Here is a 12,053-nt window from a genome sequence, read left to right as displayed (position 1 = left end):
GCCAGGCCCCTGCCAGTGCGAGAGCCAGACAGACTGCGGGACACCAGGTGGCACCGGAGCACCGGGCTCCCACTGCCTACGGGCAGAGTCACCTTCAGAGGGACAGAGCCATACTCGCTGAGGCTCACGGCGCGCTCTGCAAGCAGCGGCGGTCCTGCACTCTCCCGACAACTGTGCCAGGGCCGCCAGGGCTCACCCCATCTAGCAGCCGAGGAAACGGAGGCCCTGGGGGCCAAGGACCCTGCCCTCCGGCTGCCAAGCGCCAAGTGATGAGCTGGGATCTGGCCCCATCGCCTGGCTCTGAGCCTGCCCTCTGGTGGCGAGGCTGGGCTGCCTGGTCCTGCTCAGAGCCCCTCTAGCTGTGGGAGCATGCAAGTCCCACCCCGAACGCCTCTGGGCCTCGCAGGGAGCCGCCCTCTTCTCTAGCGATCCCTGCACACCCTGGCCCTGTGGCCAGTTGGCTCACTGTCAGGACCACCCACTTGCCCAGACCCAGAGGCGGCGACGCCGGGAGCTCAGCTGGTGCTGATCCCAACCCTGAGGCTGGCATGGTTCCTTCCATGGTGACTGCTTACAGGTCACACAGTCACACGGTTCAAAACCAACAGGCGGGACGGGTCCACAGTAAGGCCTCCCTCTCCTCACCTCAGTGTCCCAGGCGCCCTGCTCCCTCCCTAGAGGCAACCATGACGTCAGTCTCTTGCATACCCTCCCGGTGATGTTTAATGTCAGTGTATTTATACACATATACGTGCACACGCCTGTGTGTGTGTATTTCTCCCCTTTCTCCCCTACTGTCCACACCGGAGATGGCCACGTGGTAACAGCAGTGCCTACCTCTAGGGCTGGTATGAGCTTAAAGAGCGGATGCGTGGGAGGTGCGTGCCACAGCGCCGGCACAGGAAGCACCACGCATTGCGAAACACGCGATCGATCTAAGCACACGCTGGCCCAGCCCACCGCACGCTCCCCTCCCCTGACCTCCGGGAGCCCTGCGTGCTGCACACCCTCCCCCCCCCATGCAGTTACTCACACTCACTCCCGAGGCTCCAGCCCTCCTCCCTCCTTCTAACTCAGCTGGTGACCTTGCTGCTACTTCTCAGAGAAAAATGACACCATCGCAGAACGCCCGCCATGAGCAGCTCCTCACCACAGCCCCTTAGCTGCCAGTGTCTGTGCCCGCAGGCTGGCCCGTCCCTCCTGCTCCTGCGGGGACAGGCTGTGCTCCCCACTAAGACCAATTCCCCCCTGGGGCACGGGGTCCCATCGCCCCTGCTTATTCAAGGACACTGGTCGCCTTCTCTCTGACGGCATGGACTCGCCCTTTCCTGGATTTGTTTGGTGTGTGATCCAGTGGTTTCTAGCACATCTCAGAGCTGTGCGCTGCGGTACTGTGACGATGAGACACCTGGTCTCCATCCAGTCCCCTCCCAGCTCCTGAAACCCTCGCATGTCCTAAGTGTGGAGAGTGATAAAGGTGCCTTGTGTTAGGTGAGTGAGGACCCTAAGGGGGGGGGGGCTGGTTGCCAGGAGAACCCACCAGTGATTAGAAGGTTGGAACTTCCACCCCCACCCCAGCATCAGGGAGGAGAGAGGGACTAGAGGTTGAATCCGTCCTCAGTGGCCAATGATTCCATCAATCATGTCTACGTAACGAAGTCTCCATAGAAACCAAAGAGGACTGGGCCCCAGAGCTTCCAGGCTGGTGAGAAGGTGGAGATGTGGAGATGAGGGGAGAGTAGCTCACTTGCAGGGCACGGGAGCTCCCAACCAGCCCCTGTTCCTGGCCCCAAGCAGCTCTTCCGTCTGCCTTTTCCTGAGTTATATCCTTAATTATAAACCGGTGATGTAGTACCACGTCTGAGTTCCGCGAGCCTTTCTAGCAAATTAATGGAACCCCAGGAGGGGGTCGTGGGAACCTCTTATTTCTGGCCAGCAGGTCAGAAGTCCAGGTGACATCCCAGGCTTGTGACTGGCGTCTGGGAGGGCGGCCTTGAGGACTGAACTCCTAACCTGGGAGATGCCATGCTACCCCTGGGTATTTCAGAATGGAATGGAATTGAGCTGAATTCTCAGACTCCCAGCTGGTTTCCGAGAAGCGCTTGTTGGAGGCGTGGGGAGCACCTCCCCCCATATTGGAAACAGAGTCTCGGAACACAACCTAACAGCCATTACCACACTAGGTTTTAGAACATGGAGCAGCCATGACCATCATCAATGTTAGAGCATCTTCAGCACCCCAAAAAGAAAGCCTGTGCCCAGTAACGCTCACTCCCCATTTCTCCCCCAACCTGCCCACAAACCCAGCCCTGATCTGCTTTCTGTCTGTACACATTTGCCTGTTCTGGATGTTTCGTGTAAATGGAATCATACGACATGTGGTCTTTGTGAATGGCTTCCTTCATTTAGCATAATGTCTTCAAGGCTCACCCACACATGGATGGGAACCTCACCCCTTCTGATGGCTGGGTAAGGAGTCCATCGAATGGATAGGCCGTCCTTCACTTTTCCATTCGTCCACTGATGGGTACTTGAGCTGCTTCTGCTGTTTGGCTATTGCGAACAATGGTGCCTGAACACTGGTGTACAAGTCTTCGTGTGGACACATGTTTTCAGCTCTCTTGGATGTGTGCCCAGGAGGGGAGCTGCTGGGTCACGTGCTAACGCTGCCGAACCTTTTGAGGAACTGCCAGATTGTTCTTCCAGAGCAGCTGCACCGTTTCCATCCCCACCAGCAGGGTCTGATGGCTTATTTTTATATAAAATTCTGAAATAACACCTTTGATCCCCTGGCCCTATCCAGTTAGCACCCCACTTCTCATGCCTGTGCCCTGTTACAGCAAAACTGAAAATAAGTGGTTTCTATCCCTTGTCTCCAATTTCTCACCTTCAATGTTCCCGTGAACCCATTACTACGAGACTGTCCCCAGCACGCCACCACCTCAATTGCTCTTGTTGAGGTCACGTGACCCCTCTGTGGCCAAGTGCTTCGGCCGTTTCTCAGTCCTCATGACCGGATCTCTGGGCAGCTTTGGACGCGGCTGACCTTCAGGCCCCCTTTTGCTGTTGAACACATCTCTCCAGGGTCAAAGGCAGGAGCTGCCCCATAACTGCTCAGTGGGCAAGGTCTCAAGATGGACCCCACAGATTTCATCGGGACTGAAAGTCACCAGGTTCAGTGGGCCAGGGGCCACGCCTGCTGGTTCTTGGGGACCTGGATCCTCCAGAGCCTTCTGGATTTATTTCTTTATACTTCGCCTCATGAAGACTCTGGCCTCTGCTAAAGTGGGATTACACGGTTTCCTGAACTCCAGGAAAGGGTGCTGGAAAGGAGCGCCCCGCCGCTGCTGTTCAAAATGCACATCAACCATTCTGCACCCATATGATTGATGATAACTGAAGTCTAACAAATGTGGAGCCACTGGGACTTACACACACAGCTGGTGGGAGTGTTAACAGACGCAACCTCTTTGGAGCAATTTGGCCAACATCTAGGAACGCTGAAGCTATGCATACCCTTTGGGATAGCAATTCCACTCCCCAACACACACACCCAGCGGGCCTGTGCACATGAAGACCCGTGTAATAATGTTTATTGTAGCGCTACCAGCAACGGTGAACACTGGGAAAAACCTAAACGGTGGTCAACCAGAGAATGAATAAACCCATTTGAGTTTAGTGCTACAGTGGAATACTATATCGCGGCGAAAACGGATGTACTAGAGCTACAAATACCATTATAGCTAAATCTCAAAAGTGTTGAGCAAAAATAAAAACAAGGTTTATATAACATGATGCTCTTCATGTAAAGTTTAAAAGTACGCAAAATGGCTATGTGTTGTTTATGGACATGCATATATGTTTTACAAAAAAAAATTTTAATGTAGTAGCAGGATAAACCCGAATTCAGGATAGTGGTTACCTTTGGGGAGGAAGGGTGTGGGATCAGAGTGCGCTGTGACGATAGGGCATCTGTAGTATTTTATTTCCTAAGAATGTTCATTGATATTAAGTATGTGTGTTTATATGCCTGAGATAAAACAACAAGATGTTTTAAAGAGCGTCTGAATCAAATGGGAGCGGCGTTGTCTGTGCTCGGCCCGGCAGCCGGCGTCACAGTCCAGTTCCCTTGCTCCTGGAATTAAACCCCCGCTTTCCCACCACCAACAGGGGCCCATCTGGAGACCTGGTGCATCTCCACATTTACCACCATCTCTGGAGCCTGTCCTTTGCTCACAAAGCTCAGTAAAGTAAAACAAAGACTCACTGTTCACCTCAGGCAGCTTCTAGAAACAGAGTTGAAGTCATTCATAAAACAGTCGGCTTTCTTCTTAGGGCTGGTTCCCCCCAAAGAAAGCAGGTTTGCATTTTTCTCCTTTGTCAGACACCACGTGTTCACAACCACCCGCGCCAGCCACGTGGCCCGAGTCACACTCATGCCTCCGGAGATTCACTAAGTGCTTCGTAAAGTGGACCTCCGCGGTGGTTCCCATGGAAACCTTAGAAGTCACTTCCCAGCATGCTGAGGGCCGGCTCCTGCGGTCTGGCGTCGATGGAGCCGGGTGTCCTGCACATTGCCACCCGGACACCGGGAGCTGTGCACAGCTGCGCGCATGGGGGCGTGGGGAGGGGATGGGGTTTCAAACCCACTGAATCAGGGCTCTTCTCTCTGTGTGATCTGCACGAACTTTCTGTGTAACTGTGTGCGTGTGTGTGACACACGTGTGACATGGCACTATTGAGGGCCAATGCTAAGACCTGAACTTGGGGGTGGTTCTGACCCAGGCCCATGGGTTGGGGTCTCACCGGCCCCTGCTGGTGGCTGGTCAGCTGGCATTTGGGGGTGGGCTTCTCAGCCCACCCACGGGGTTACTAATTCCATTGCTTGGGGTACCTTGAAGGACATCGAAACCTGCATTTGACATTCTCTTGCTCCTCAGTGGACCAGCTGTGCCCAGTGGTCTAAAAGGGAAGAGAGGCAGGGACACATGGTGGGCAGAGGAGGAAGCCTGGGTGACCATGTTCGGGACGCCTGCGCGGGCGTGTGAAACGGGCACAGTGGTCCGGCCTGGCCCCTGCCAGGGCCACCGGGAGGAGAGATGAGGATGGAGTCGCTGAGGGCAGTCACTATCCATGTGGTCCATTGTCTCTGATAAAATAGTCACACTGTTCTCCTGACCTGGGTACAAGCCGTGGTTCCCGGGGGAGCGTCCTTCTCTGAGGCACCTTCTTGGTTTCTGCTGTCACAGATGCACCCATGAATCCCCCCTCCCTGTCCCCGTGCTCCAGCCAAGCCTGACTTCCCTCAAGCACGCCCGGTGCTTCTCACACTCATGCTCACGCGGTTCCTTTGACTGCAACGTCCTCCTGCCACTCATGAAATTCTACCTGCTCCCGAAGGCTCAGTTCCCGTGTCACCTCCTCCCTGAAGCTGTTTCTGATTCCACCCAAATAAATTCGCTGTCCCTTTCCTGGGGACCCTGAGGGCAGGGCCCATGCTCCATCCCCAAGGCACCCCTCCAGGGCCTGACACCCAGCACGTCCCTTGGAGTGTTATGCCCCACAAGGCTGACGGCCCGGTGCAGCTGGGGTGCCCGGATGCCTACCTTGGGCGTGAACATGTGCAGGATGCCATCGACGGCCCCTCGCAGCAGCAGCCCCCGGACCAGGAAGCAGGCCAGCACCACATAGGGGAAGAGGGAGCTGAAATACATCACCTGCAGGGAAGACAGGGACCCACCGTGGGACAGGGCCCTCCTGCAGCTGGCACCTCCCTCCCCCTCACAGCTGGGGCACATGAGCCCCGCTGATAGCTGCAGAAAGCAGAGCCCGGGACCCTGGGCACGGGGCCAACCCCACCGCATGTCTGGCCTGGAGCCAAGGCAGAAACAGGAGCCCAGAAAGCTGGAGTCAGCATGGCTGGGCCTGCAGCGCCCCCAACCCCCCGGGGCGCCCAGGGGGCGAGGAACCCTTTGCTCTCCCTTCCTCAGTTTTTTCATGTCTGGAGCCTGCGTTTCTGTCCCTGGCTCCAGCGGACCCCCTGAGGGTCTCCCCTGTCCTTAGAGGCCTTTGACAGAAGGCCTGCAGGAGGTTACAGTCACGGCTCCCAAGCAAAAACATCAGAAGAAGGTCCTGCCTCTTGTGATTATAAATCATGTCCTATTTTCTAGCATGTGTGTTTCTTGCGCGTTTCCACATCCCCATGTGCCTGGCACCGAGCCTCACGCGAAGAAGAGGCTCACGCCATGCTCGCTGCACTGAAACAGATCAGGAGGACCGCCAGGCAGGCGGTATGGCCATCAGGAGTGTGCGTGTCCGCCCCTAGACACTTAGGAGGCACGTGACCTTGGGCTATGTACTTAGCCTCGGCGTGCCTCCATCGCCTCACCTATAAAATGGGCACAGTAACTCCTAACCCATAAGGTGGCTGTGGATCACAGGCATTCATACACTAAGTACCACAAGGTGTCGGCTACAATTTTAAACTCTAGAGAGGGACGAGGAGGTGGCTGAGACCACGCTACTGTTCCAAAGGCTTGGCATCCTTGCTCATCAAGTCTGGTAAAGAACCCGAGGCCCCAGCCAGCCAGCCAGGGCTCTAATTCCAGCTCCAGGACGAAGAGACTGACTGTATGATCTCAGGGAGGTGCTTTCTCCTCCCTCGGCCTCAGTTTCCTCACCTGAAAAATGAGTGGATTGGGCTGCAGGATCCCTAACGTCCTTTCCAACCCTGGCAGTGCATGAATAGTGACAGGTGACAAAGAAGCATGAGCATATTGGGAGGGGAATGAACGGGGGAGAAGGTGTATGGGGCTCTGCTGGTCTGTACTGCAGAGGCCTGTGTGCAGCCTCTGAGGATCTGTCCCCAGGAACGATGCTGCGGAAATGACACTCCATAGCCTCCTCGGGAGCCTGTGACCTCATCCCGAGTCCCCCGGAGGCCAAGCCCACCGACAGGACCCTACGTGGGGCGACCCGGATCTCTTGGCCCCCTGTCCTCCACCCTTTTCTCAGGCTGTGGGTCTGAGTGCCCCTCCCAACTCACCTTCCCCGAGGACTGGATGCCCTTGACGACGGCCATGCCCACGATGGTCCAGGCCACAAGGAGGCACAGCGTCATCTTCCAGTTGAGGCCCCCACTCTCCGAGATGGAGTTGGAGATGTCCAAGGCCTCTCGGTACCAGAAGTAGGTGGTGGCCGAGCTCTTTTCACACTCCGCCTCCACCACTGCAACGGCAGCAGAGCCTCGGTGGCGGGGCCTGGACCCCCACCCAGGCAGCGGGCTGTGCCTGTTCTGGGTTGGCCAGGATCGAAGACCCCGAGGACTCCTGGGCTCCCGACAGGGCCTGGGAGGCCTCAGGACTCATTAATCTATATTCCCGCTCATGCCACCCCCTGCCCACGCCCATCTGTGGAGGGCAGGAAGGGTAAGGCAGAACTTGGGGAGGTCCTGAGCTGGGAGCAGAAGATCTGGATTTCCTCCCTTGGTTAAATCAATGGTGTGACCATGGGAAAGTTGTTCTGGGCCTGTTTGCCCATCTGTGAGGTGGGATAATCATCCAGGCTTTGATGGAAAGCACATACAAATTAAAACTGTGTCAGGAGAGGATGGTATTTGAGTAGCACAGGGTAATGGATAACAACTAAAGAAGAGTCCCCATTTGCAGAGTTTTACCTGCACTCACTAGTTCATTCAATCCCATTAAGAACTACAGGCTGGTGAGAGGGCATCGGAAGGGGAAAGGAGGATCAGAGAGGGCAGGTGTCTTCTTCAAGGTAACACAGCAAGTCAATGCAATTCCAAATCTGTGCCTAAGCCTCTTTGGCTCATTTAACTCCTTTCTGGGACAGGGCTGGCTGGGGTCCCCGGCTGGTCACATTCAGGGGCCCCCGTACTTGCCTGCCGCGGTCCCATTCCTGACGACAGGACATTCACTCCAGGGCAGTGGGTACTGGAAGGACTTGAAGAAGTAGAAGATGCTCCAGCCGATAATCACATTATAATACAGCCCAACAAAGAGGCAGACCTGAGGACGAGGGCCCAAGGGCAGGGGTCATGGGGGTGGCAGGAAGACCCCTCCCCACCCCTCCTCCCCCACCCCCACTGGAGGCTGGGCAGAGCACAGCCTTGGAGGAGGAGGAGCGGGGAGGAGATGGGGCAGCCAAGGCCCCCCCTAACCCTCCATTCATCTGGTATTCAAAGAATCCACCGAGGAATGCTTCCCATATTAAAGTCTCTCCTTTAAGCAATAAACGCATAACATGTTAATCCTTTCCAGTTTCTCGTTCTTCTAGGAGGCTGAGAGCATTACCTACCCTTTCCCGATGCCTCGGCTGCACAGTGTCAGAGCTGCCCTGGGCGTGGGACCCGCACAGCTCTGCCCCCATAGTCACTATGCCCAGACTGGGGTGCCTTTTGGGGTTTTCTGGATGCTTCTTATTGGTTTCCTGTGCCCACCTTTCTCTTGGGACACTCTCTCCCTTGGTACGGTCTGCAGCCGCCTCTACAAAGACGTCAGTTCTCGTTTCTCATCTCCAGGAGAATGTCACCTCTCATTCCTTGGAAGCGATAGAATTACCTTTGGTAGAACTGACTGGGGCTCCCAGGCGCTTCTTTGAAAGCAGTGCTTTCTCGCGCTGCATGGACCGTAACAGGCCTGGCACCTCCCGGGGCAGCGATATGACTATGCACTAGTGACCTGCTGGCCCGTGAGACCGCCGAGGGCCCCTCGCTTCACCGACTTCACCTGATTTCACCCGAGCCCTGGTGTGCAGGAGCGGACGCTCCCACAGCACAAGTTAGGGGATATGGAGGGGCACCCACTCCTTTCCTTGTGTGCGTTCAGTCCAAGGGGACCCCCTCCCACTCATGGCAGCCCCAGCGGAGTGGGCTGTGTGCAGCCGTGTGCACCTGTGCAGGAGCGATGCCCAGCATGCGAGGCAGCTGCACTGACCCTCCCCCGGGCTCTGCATCCTCGGTCCCTTCCAGAAGCAGATTCCCGTTTTGCCCCAGGTGAGCGTGGGCACCTGGGCTGTATCCCTAAGGGAGGCTCGCTGTCCTCCCCAGAGCGCTACTCAGGCCTGTGGATGAGCCGAGAGCCTCACAAAGCTCCCCGTCCAGGGGTTTCCTGCCTCCCGCTGTGCCAAAGCCTCGCCCCCCCGGGTGCTCCTGTCTGACCCTCCTCCAGCTCTGCCCATGAGCACAACAACAGGACAAGGATGCCCGTGCCCAGGGCTGCCTTTTCCTGCCACCCACTTGCCCAGTGAACATCCTCTTTACCCAAGGAAAGAGCAAGGGCCTCCCTCGCAGGGAGCTACGGGCTGGTAAGCAGAGCGGAGTACCGGGTGGCTTACATGTGCCTGAACTCCAGCAGAGATGTCCCCGCACCCCCTGTGACATGTCCTGGCCTTTCCTCCTTCATAACATTCCCAAGTTTATACCCTGCTTCAGGCAGTGGCAACAACTTCCAGTCTCGGAAATAACGGTCCCGAGACCAGCTGGGAGCAATTCCCACGTTGAGGGGCTCCTTCCCTGTCCTGGACCTGGCCCAGGACTCCTGTCTGGAGCCCCTCTGCCTCCCAGGAAGGGCCCGGGGCCAGCCCCCGACTCACGATGCAGCTGGAGAAGCCGATGCCGCCCAGGCGGGGACACACGTAGTGCCACACGCCGATGCTGCCCCGGCGGATGCGCTGGCCCACGGCCAGCTCCAGGAAGAAGAGCGGGATCCCGATGATGATCAGCAGCACCAGGTAGGGCACCAGGTAGGCACCTGGGAGGAGAGGGGGATGTGGAAAGGTGTCTGAGGCTGGCACCAGGGTAAGGAGGGCTGGCAGCCAGTCCTACTGTCCGGCCCACATCTCTGATCATCTCAAACCACCCCTGGTCCTTGTGCTCCTCCAGGGATGGTCTGGCTCATTGGTGTGGCTGACCACTCCGGTCACCCAAACCCTCCCCCTTCCCGGGATTCCCCTCACCTGAAACACGAAGGGAGGGTCCACGGTACATCAGAGCCTCCCGCTTACAAGGCTAGACCCAAAGACAGACAGACAGGCAGGCAGGCGGGCAGACAGACACTGTACTGCCTCTCAGAATCCACATATCCAGTCACACGCCAGCAGACACACTGACCGGCGATGTACTCTGGGGACAACTGTTCACCCCCCTCCTACAGAGCAGCAGCCCAGGTGGAGTGGCCCCAGGGCACAGACCGCGCCCCGGGCCAGACAGGGCGGACTGGGGAAGCGGAGGCTCCGCAGGGAGACAGGTCTGACCAGCGTGGCCGTGAGTCTATAGCTAAGTAGGAGGAGCGGGGAGAAATGAGCAGCTCAGGACAGTGGAGCTGGGAAGATGATTAGGAGAGAATGGAATCGCTGAAGATTCCAGATGATAAATTAAACTCTGTCCTGGGCTTCACAGCAGACAATCTCGTTTCCAGTGACAGGGCATTTAGCAGGAAAATTAAAATCTTGTCTGGACACAGACGAGCGATCCCATCGAGAGCTGTGCCAATGACCTAGTCCTGTTAGCAATGCTGTTGGCACAGCCCTGCCTGTCCGTCTAACGGGGCCAGACCAGCACCAGCCACCAGTGCCCTGATGGTCACCCAGCACCCCCAGACCAAGCCCAGTGAGCTGGGAGTCTCCAATAGACGCTCCAGCCTCACCGCTCTGCCCCCCATCCCATGACATCCCACATGCTCCCCAATATGTGCTCAATCTACCAACAAACCTGAGGGATGGGCATCTCCTGGGCACGAGACCTGGCACTGGGCAACAGTCAGCTGTTATCTAACCTGTACCAGGCATACGCAAGGAGGGGACGTCAGGACAACAGAGGGTCAGGCGCTATCCAGGGAGCCAGGGCAGAACCTCCAGGTTCACACGAGCAATGTCAGCACACGCACATGCACACACACACCACACACACACACACACCACACACACACGCACACGCACACGCACATGCACACACACACACGCACATGCATACACACACACACATACACACCACACACACACACCACACACACACACACCACACACACACACACACCACACACACACACACCACACACACACACACACCACACACACACACCACACACACACCACACACACACACACACACACACACACACACACCACAGACATACACACCCCCCACACACAAAACCAGCTGACCACAGAGCTAACTGGGAAAGGCTTCCAAGGCAGGCAACCCACTGAGCCTCACACATAGCAGCCAGCACGCTAACTCACACACGCACACATCAATGCCACTCGTCACTGACCAGCAGCCCCATCATGGCCCTAAGAGGAGGGCGGGTCAGGCTTATAACCTAGTCTGTCTCGATCCTGGGCTCAGGAAATGGGAGAGGAGAGACATGACCTGCAGGACAGCAAAGGGACACAGCCAGCTGGCTGTGTATTTCACCCCCATGTCCTTGGGTGGCAAGATGTGCAGGGAGATGGGTTTTGGGGTGTCAGAGAAGTAGGTTGGCATCTTCTGTGGCTGCTTTTCTCCTCTCCCCAAAGAACCAGGGAAGCCTCGAGGGAACGCTGCCCAAAGAGGGGTCCTCAGCAGACTGGCCACCCGCCACCTGGCACCCTTCACTCAGCCCCGTCCCCTTCAGCAGGCCCAGGCGCTGCCTTGCCTGCTGGGCTCCCCACCAGCCGAGGCCGTGCTAGTAAGCACAGTGTTCGGGGGATGTGAGCTGGGGCAGCACTTCGGGGCCATCAGAGGTGCTTTTCCACATTAGCCCTTGTTGAAATCACTTGGAAATGCACCCTCTTCCACCTTAGCAAATACACTTAGGGACACACCTGGATTTCCTTTGATGTCCCAGCCTGCGAGAGCCTCAGGCCATCAGCCTGAGCAGCAGGGAGCACCGCTCAGGGGGTAGCGACTTCCGCAGAGGATGGCGGTAGGGACTGGGTCCCAGGGTCTCTGAGGTCTCCTGGGTCGCTAACAGCCTATGTCTCAGTGTAGTTTTGAGTCTCACTCTGGCCCACCCCAGGGTTATTCCTGGGATCTGAAAGACTGCCTCGGGGTG

The 12,053-nt window shown here is 56.9% G+C and overlaps 1 protein-coding gene across 1 annotated transcript in view; it reads right to left on the bottom strand.

The window, feature by feature from the left end:
• SLC6A17 (solute carrier family 6 member 17) overlaps window positions 1-12,053 on the bottom strand; it is a 39,090-nt gene that overhangs the window by 11,072 nt on the left and 15,965 nt on the right. Inside the window, exons 3-6 of the mRNA XM_081112326.1 lie at window positions 9,613-9,770; window positions 7,901-8,027; window positions 7,046-7,227; window positions 5,607-5,717 (exon numbers count right to left, since the gene is read on the bottom strand). Of these exons, the coding sequence (XP_080968452.1) occupies window positions 5,607-5,717; window positions 7,046-7,227; window positions 7,901-8,027; window positions 9,613-9,770 (578 nt within the window). The remainder of the gene's footprint in view (window positions 1-5,606; window positions 5,718-7,045; window positions 7,228-7,900; window positions 8,028-9,612; window positions 9,771-12,053) is intronic.

This window comes from Myotis nattereri (assembly GCF_964212035.1).
Source record: "Myotis nattereri genome assembly, chromosome: 18".
Taxonomy (NCBI): domain Eukaryota; kingdom Metazoa; phylum Chordata; class Mammalia; order Chiroptera; family Vespertilionidae; genus Myotis; species Myotis nattereri.
Note: the sequence above shows the minus strand (reverse complement) of the source record. Positions and strands in the feature narration are given on the sequence as shown.